Below are 8,662 nucleotides of genomic sequence, written 5' to 3'. Positions count from 1 at the left end.
CTGGCAGCTGGTGCCCTCCATTCCTTGGTCTCTATCTTCACAGGCTGTGCCCAGTGGTGCCCTTCCAGTTCCTCATGTGTCAATGCCACCACCTGTCGCTGCAAGCTGGGTTTCATCTCTTCGTCTGAGATTTTTACGAGCCCTGTGGAAACCTGTGACAGTACAGATGACGGGTGGTGCAGGGACATGTTGGAGATTGCAGGGGAGTTTGTGGGGCAGCTGGAGCCCTCATCCCTGATAGCAGCACAGAAGCACTTTGTCAAGGATGAGAGAGAGGCGATGAGTCAGGGGCCTGTGAAGGATGTGGATCCTCATGGTCTTCACATTCAAGAGGTATAGTGTTGAAAGCTCACACCAGGGAGCTGAGCTACTTCGGAGCAAAGTCTAGCTCAACTATCGACTAACTCTTTGGCCGTTAGGAAAATATCACTCCTCTCTTTGCCTCAGTTTGTTTCTCTGTACATGGGGGATAATCACTGTACCTATTCTGCATGGATGATGTGAGATTTGAGATTTAAAATTTACCTGTGGGAAGCACAGGTCAAGACTGGCACAAAGGCTGGGCACGATAGCTCACACCTGTAATCTTAGCACTTTGGGAGGCTGAGGCAGGAGCTTGCTTCAGGCCAGGAGTTCAAGACCAGCCTAGGCAGCATAGTGAGACCTTATCTCTACAAAAATCAAAAATTTAACTGGACATGTGGGTGTGCCTGTAGTCCTGGCTACTCGGGAGTTTAAGGTGGGAGGATCGCCTGAGTCCAGGAGGTCAAGGCTGTGGTGAGCTGTGATCAAGCCACTGCACTCCAGCCTGGGTGGGAGAGTGAGACCCCAACTCAAAAAGCAAAAAAAGACTGTCACAGAGAAAACTGGCAACACATGCTAACTATGATCACTGGGATTGGTGTTGTTATTACTTGCATACTAAAAGGAAAGGGGAGAAATGTGGAAGCAGGAGGAGGGGAGGAGCACCCAGGCTCTCCTTTCAGCTCATGGCCATGGTTTTTAACCCTGTATCTCCCAGAACCCCCATGAGGCATGCATTTTGAACTGATCAAACTTGGGCTCAAAGAGGCTGAGTGGCTTGGCCCAAGTTGCACAACTAATAAAGTGGAAACTAGATCCAGGTCTAGGTAACGTTACTATATTGTTTCTACACCAAGAAATGCTTTTCTCCACTCGAAATAGTCTTCGATTCTCATTCTTTAATTTGAAAAAATTTTGAATATATTTGAAGAGATGAGAGATACATATCCCCAAGTTTTTCAGTAGTCTGTGTGGTAGAATTTTGGATGATTGTCTTTGTTCCATGTTTTACATTTTCTTTGTTTTCTGACAATCCATGTGTTATTTCATATTTGGGGAAGGCCACACACAGTGGTTCAGACCTGTAATCTCAGTACTTTGGGAAGAAAAGTGGGAGTATCACTTGAGCTCAGGAGTTCAAGACCAGCGTGGGCAACATAATAAAATCTTGTCTCTATTTTTAAAATTTTTTTTAATTAGTCAGGTGCAGTGCTGTGCACCTGTAGTCCCAGCTACTTGGGAGATCACGACAGAAGGATCCCCTGAGCCCAGGAGGTCGAAGCTGCAGGGAGCCATGATTGTGCCACTGCACTCCAGCACGGGTGACAGAGATTTATTTTCAAAAAGAAACAGAAGGAGATGTGAATTTTATCAGAAAAAAAAATTCTGTGGCCACTGCCTAGGCCATGCATGACCCTAGAGATACTCCTACAAGTTCCACTTGCATTTGCACTTTCACGTGTGTGTCTGTGGAGATCTGAAGTCTGGATGAGCGTGGGGAGAAGATGCTGCAGCTGATGGGACTGGATCCCAGCTCTCTCCTGGAAGGATGCTTGGCAGGTTGAGGAATTTCCCATCAGCACATTCTTCCCTTCCCATGAACCTCATTCCCAGCTGCCCTCCGCCCCCCAACTCCACCACAAGACATCCACCTTAAGGACAGGTCTCCAACCACTGCCACCATTTGAGAACAAGATGGGGTGAGGGGAGGTCTCATGGTCAGGTGGGGGTTGGACATGAATTCCTCAGGTGTGCACTCACTCCTCTCCATTCCTGACATGGACTCACCCAGCCCAGGGGAGGGGACTCAGCAGGAACATCTTTGAGTGCAGAGAAGAGAATCCCCCGGGAAAGACCAGACACTCACCGTGACCCATCATGATTCTGTAAGTCCAACAGTCTCTGGTCCCCAGATCAGAAGGGCCAAGCAAACATTCTGCCCCGTGTTGCATCCCTGGTTCTTATTAAGCTATTGTTTTTACCTAACAATGCCAAACTTCAATGCTGTGAGTCCCTGGGATCCTTGAAGGGGGCCTCATTCATGGGCGTCTTTCCTCTTGTGTTTAGATAACAGGGAGAGATAAGATGCTGGAAACCACCCCAGTGACTCAGCTGTGAGCTCCTTCCTGCTGCTTCCTCATTTCACTTCCGGGACTGGATCTGATAAGGGGGAATCTACCCCAGTGGTGGAGACAACAAGACCCCCTTGGAGACCTGCTGAGGCACCTTTCAAAGGCCTGCGAATGTCACCCTGCACCTCGTGTGCACCATTGGGAACTGGAGAAGTGCCTGGCAGGGGCTGTGGAGTGTGTTTGGGCCACTGTGAGCCAAGATTGTGGAAGCCAGCAGTGGGCAGAGCCCTTTATTATGCTGAAATAGTCATACCACAGAATATACTATTTCAACCATGTGAAAGTATATCAGCTCTGTGGTACTAAAGACATTCATATCACTACCATCATTCTCCAGAACTTTCTTCAGTGTTTTTTTCTTTATAGAATCAGAGGGTGCACATGAAGGTTTGTTACATAGGTATATTGCATAATGGCAAGGTTTAGGTTCCTGATGAGCCTGCCCTGTCCTACACCCCCCAGGTGGTGAGCACAGTACCCAATGGATGGTTTCGCATCCCTTATTCCCCATCTCTCCCTACCTTTAGCGGTGATCAGTGTCTGTTGTTCCCATCCTTGTGCCCATGTGTGCCCAGTGTTTAGTATCCACTCATGGGCAAGGACATGCAGGATTCGGTTTTCTGTTTCTGTGATAATTCTCTTAGAATGATGGCCTCCAGCTGCATTCATGTTACTGCAAAGGACACGATGTTGTTTTTTTATGGATGTGTCGTATTCCATAGTGTATATGTACCACATTTTCTTTATCCAATCCATCATTGATGGGCACCCGGGTTGGCGCCATGTTTTTGCTATCGTGAATAGGGCTGCCGTAAATATGCGAGCGCAAGTGCAGCAGGTTTTTTTGGTAGAACAATGTATGCATTTCTGGGTGTATTCCCAGAAATGGGATTACTGAGTTGAATGGCATACCTATTTTTAGTTCTTTAGAAATCTCCAAGCTTCTTTCCACACAGGTTGAACTAGCTTACATTCCCACAGTGTATCAGTGTTTCCTTTTCTCTGAAGCCCTGCCAGTATTGTTTTTTGACTTTTTCATTATAGCCATTCTGACTGATGTGTGATGGTACCTCATTATAGCTTTTATGTGCATTTATCCGGTGATTAGTGACGTTGAGCATTTTTTCGTATGTTTGATAGCTGTTTGTATGTCCTTCTTTGAAAAGTGTCTGTTCATATTCTTTGTCCACTTTTTAAAGGGGTTATTAGTGCTCCTGTTGATTCATTTGTGTTATTTGTAGATTCTGCATATTAGGCCTTTGTCAGATATATAGTTTGCAAATATTTTCTCCCATTCTGTGGGTCATCTCTTTACCCTCGTGATGGTTTCTTTTGCTGTGCAGAAGCTTTTTAGCTTGATACAGTCCCACCTGCCAGTTTAAATTTTCACTGCATTTGCTTTGGAAGGCTTGATCATTAATTCTTCGCTTAGGCTGATGTCCAGAAGAGTATTCTTTAGGTTTGCTTCGGACATTCTTACAGTTTGAGGTCTTATGTTTAAGTCTTTGATCCACTTTGAGTTAATTTTTATGAATGGTGATAGTTAGGGGTCTAGTTTAATTCTTCTGCACATGGTTAGCCAGTTTTCCCAGTATCATTTGCTGAATAGAGCATCCTTTCCCCGGTGTTTGTTTTTGTCAACTTTTTCAAAGATGAGTTGGTTGTACGTCAGTGGTTTTATTTTGAGATTCTTTATCCTGTTCTATTGCTCTGTGTGCCATTTTTGTACCAGTACTATGGTGTTTTGGTTACCGTGGTCTTGTAGTAAAGTTTGAAGTCTGGAAATATAACACTGGCCTTGTTCTTTTTGCTGAGGAAAAAGACACATAAAAATTAATTGACACATAGAAATTATATGTATTTAATGATGTTTTGACATATGTATGCATTGGAGAATGGATAATTGTGCTAATTAACATATGCATTACCTTACACACTTATTGTTTGTGGTGAGAGCACAAACTCTGTTCTCTTCGTGATTTTCGGGAATATAACACATTGTTATTAGCTATAGTCACCATATTGTACAATAGATCTCTTAAGCTTATTCCCCTAACTGACATTTTGTATCCTTAGACAAACATTTTGCCAGCCAATGTTCTACTCTCTGCTTCTATGAATTCAACTTTCTTAGATCTCACATATAAGTGAGATCATGTGGCATTTGTCTTTTTGTGTCTGGCTTATTTCACTTAGCACAGTGTCCTCCAGATTCATCTATGTTATCACAAACGATAGGATTCCCTTCTTTTTTAGTGCTGAATAGTATTCAGTTGGCCCTCCATAGTCATGGGTTCCAAATCTGGGGATTAAGCAAGCTGTGGATCAAAAATATTTGGGGGGAAAAATGAATGACTGAGTCTAGACTGAACTTGTACGGACTTTTTTCTTATCATTATTTTCTAAACACTATAGTATAACAACTATTTACATAGCATTTACATTGTAATTGGTATTATAAGTACTCCAGAGATTACTTTTAAGGTATATTTTATTCTTGGAACAAGCAGGCCCTCCAGAGCGTCTGGGCCCAAGGCACCTCAGGAATATCACTTGGGAGCCTAGTTTTGTCCAGGTCTCATGACAAAGGTTGAAGGCCAGAGTCTCTTCCTAGAAGGCATTCACACCTTTGAGAGGTGACCCTTTGCACTGTTGTGTCCCAGACATCAACGAGTGTGTGCCACCCTCAAATGTGTCATGCGGGAAATTCGCAGACCGTCGGAACACGGACAGGAGCTACTACTGCGTGTGCAGACCAGGATGCAGGCTCATTTCTGGGGCAAAATCATTCAAGAATGAGAGTGAGAACACATGTCAAGGTAAGTGCCAACCCACATCCTCCATCTCCCCATCCATGACTTTGGGATCACCAGAGCTGTTCTCACAGCATCCAAGGGGCAGCGCACTGATTATAGGTTCAGTGCCTGGGTTCTGAAATGGAACAGGTGTGTATGTCCCACAAACTCAGAATGAGAGCAGACTCTGGGACCAACTACCTGGGTTCAAGTCCTGGTCTTGCTACCTGATGGCTGCACAGTATTGGCAAACTCACTACCTCCCTTTAAACCTTGGTTTACCCATCTATAAAATGGGGATGACAATAGCGGCACCTACCTCCTATGCCTTCTCAGAGGATCAAGGAAATTATAAGTGTTTTAACAGAGCCTGACACATAGTAGGTGCTATACGTACCATGCTTAATAATGCACAGTTATTATGTGATGCATGCTTTTTAGGAGTTGCCCAAACAGATTGGACTCCTGTGGGGACCATATACCTGGGCTGGGGCTGGTACTCAGAAGGAAGCTATTTGCACACAACCCGCTCCATCCCTTGCCATGGCCCACACCACGGTTCTGGCCTGGGAGAAGCTGGGTCTCCATGCATCATCAGGCTGTGTCCTCTTTCCAGGGGAAGTCAGCTGGGCAGAAGAGAAGGCTTCAGACATTTTCAGGTAGTGGCTGGTCAGGAACCATGAACTGCCCAGAGAGAGGGGATTAGTACATGTACTGAGGACATTCACCTGTGTAGAGTCCAGCAGGAGGGCTCTATACACAGTTCTGCTGGTCTAAAAGGGACCATGCACATGGCTTGACCGAAGGACAGAGTCTTCCTGTGAATTATAAAAAGGCCTCATCTCAGGTGGACACAACCACATCTGGGGAATGGAGAGTGGGCAGATTTTCAGCCCCCACTCACCTCCTTGGCTGGGCATTCTTATGCAATCAGCAACCTGCACAACTGCACATGGAGGTCATAGATTCATCTCAGTGCAAGCCCTCTGTTTTGGTCCATTTTGTGTTGCTATAACAAAACACCTGAGTCCAGGTGATTCATTAATGAAAGAGGTTTTTGGGGGTCACATTTCTGCAGACTGTGCAAGAAGCATGATGCCAGGATCTGCTTCTGTTGAGGGACTTGTGGCAGGCATCACATGGTATGGGGAGGCCAAGGTGGGGCACAGGCAGGACAGGAACCCTATCTGGCTGGGATAGGGCCTGACCCCTCTTTGTGTCCCCAGATGTGGACAAGTGCAGCTCCGGGCAGCATCGGTGCCTCCACTCCACCATCTGTGTCAACATCGTGGGCTCCTACATATGCTGCTGTGGCCCAGGCTGGAAGCCCAAACCTGGGCTCCAGAATAACAACACAACTGTCTGTGAAGGTACTTGGTCTGACGTGACCCTAGGATCTCCCCCTCCAACCCCCCATAGCACCCATCCCTACTGAGCCCCTGTCCTGTTCCCTACAGAGGTGCTCTTCCCCACCTGGACCCCACCCACTGGAATCAGCAGTCAGGTAAGTGGCCCTGCAGGACCCAGAGGGCAGGAAATCCGTCTGGAAAGCACTGCCTCAGACCTCTTCCTTTGCTCTGAGCTCTCCAACCACCCAAGAAACTCTCTGACTCCCTCTTGTCTCCTCTCCCAAGAGTCTCTCCCGCTTTTTTGACAAACTCCAAAATCTAAGCAGAGACGTGAGTTCATCCTCGGTCCAGACCACCGTTGAGGTAAGGGCAGGACCCCCAGGTACAAGGTGGCAGCAATCCCCAGAGACCTTAGGTAGTTTACATCCAGGAGGAGATGGCCCCAGTACAGTGGGAGCTGGCCTGACTCCCCGCATCTTTCAGGGATGGGGGAGAGTTGTACACTATATTAGACTCCAAGTGCACTTCCCATCTTTCCTCTGGCTGCTCTTAAACTTTGGGTTGATGAGATGATTGACACTTCAGGAGAGGGATGACTTTCATGGGGCTATACTCTAGGGTAAAGGATCACCCAGGGAATCCCATTCAATGGGGGAATCCCATCCAGTGCCATGTGTAACCTGCGGGCTCAGGCAATCCACTCACCTCGGCCTCCCAAAGTGCTGGGATTACAGGCTGAGCCACGAGCCCGGCGATTATGGTTTATTATAATGATGGGTACAAAGTAAAATCAGAAGAGGAAGCCGAGTGTCGTGAGATGCGAGTGTAATCCCAGCTGGGGAGGCTGAGGTGGGAGGATTGCTTGAGCCCAGGAATCCAAGTCCAGCCTGGGAAGCATAGCCAGACCTCATCTCTTAAAAACAACAATGACAGGGCATGGTGGCTGAAGCCTGTAATCCCAGCACTTTGGGAAGCCAAGGTGAGAGAATTGCCTAAGCTCAGGGGTTTGAGACCAGACTGGGCAACTTGGGGAGACATCAGCTCTACAATAAATCAAAATTTAACTGGGTATGGTGGCACATGCCTGTGGTTCCAGCTACTTGGAAGGCTGAGGCTGAAGGATCACCTGAGCCCAGCAGGTCGAGGCTGCAGTGGCCATGAGCCTACCACTGCACTTCAGCCTGGACAACAGAGTGAGACTCCAACTCAAAAAAAAGAGAAAAAAAAGGCCTATAATCCCAGCACTTTGAGAGGCTGAGACAGGACAGGAGGATTGCCTGAGCTCAGGGTTTTGAGACCAGCCTGGACAACTTGGCAAGATCTTGTTTCTATAGTAAAGTCAAAAAATTAGCCAGATGTGGTGGCATGTGCCTGTAGTTCCAGCTACTTGGAAGGATCACCTGAGCCCAGCAGGTTGAGGCTGAAGGATCACCTGAGCCCAGCAGGATGAGGCTGCGGTGGCCGTGAGCGTGCCACTGTACGTCAGCCTGGGTGACAGAGTGAGACGCCAACTCAGAAAACAAAACAAAAAACTAAGTACAGAAGAAAGTGAGTCCTTCCTTAATCCAGCCTTCAGATAAGACTGCAGCCCCAGGCAACATATGGATTGCTTCCTGGTGAGAGACCCTGGTGGACATCAGGGGCAGAGAATTCCACGCAGTGAGAAGCAGTGAGAACAGCAGGTAGAAACCCTGAGGTGGGACTGAGCTTCCAGCCCAGGGCGAAGGAAGGAGGTGAGGTTGGGGTACCACGGGGAGCCAAATTAGAGGGCCTTGTGGGTAGGATGACAGCAAGAGGGTAGCCCAGGAGGGCACCCCACTGGGGGCCTGAACAGCTGAGCTGGGGGTGGAGCCATAAGCTAAGAAGAGCAAGTGAGGGAGACAGACTCCAAGACTCCTCCATATCTAATCCCCTTCCCTTTGAGTGTGAGCTGGACCCAATGACTTGCTTCTAACAATGAAATATGACAAAGTGATGGAATGCCACTTCTGAGATTAGGTTACAAAAGACTGAGACTTCTGTTGTGTTCAGACGGCGTGTGTGTGTGTGTGTGTGTGTGTGTGTGTGTGTGTGTGTGTGTTTG

At 47.2% G+C, this 8,662-nt stretch overlaps 1 protein-coding gene across 1 annotated transcript in view; it reads left to right on the top strand.

The window, feature by feature from the left end:
• The window catches only part of LOC110595576 (CD97 antigen-like), a gene marked incomplete at its 3' end in the record, with an annotated part of 7,406 nt that extends 464 nt beyond the window's left edge, over window positions 1–6,942 (top strand). The window contains exons 3-8 of the mRNA XM_021711952.1: window positions 44–160; window positions 5,099–5,247; window positions 5,847–5,889; window positions 6,457–6,600; window positions 6,688–6,734; window positions 6,865–6,942. Of these exons, the coding sequence (XP_021567627.1) occupies window positions 44–160; window positions 5,099–5,247; window positions 5,847–5,889; window positions 6,457–6,600; window positions 6,688–6,734; window positions 6,865–6,942 (578 nt within the window). The remainder of the gene's footprint in view (window positions 1–43; window positions 161–5,098; window positions 5,248–5,846; window positions 5,890–6,456; window positions 6,601–6,687; window positions 6,735–6,864) is intronic.
• Window positions 6,943–8,662: the final 1,720 nt, after the last annotated feature.

Source organism: Carlito syrichta, unplaced genomic scaffold, assembly GCF_000164805.1.
Source record: "Carlito syrichta isolate Samal-C Ts95f unplaced genomic scaffold, Tarsius_syrichta-2.0.1 Scaffold86414, whole genome shotgun sequence".
Taxonomy (NCBI): Eukaryota; Metazoa; Chordata; class Mammalia; order Primates; family Tarsiidae; genus Carlito; species Carlito syrichta.
This window is presented reverse-complemented; position numbering and strand designations above follow the sequence as displayed.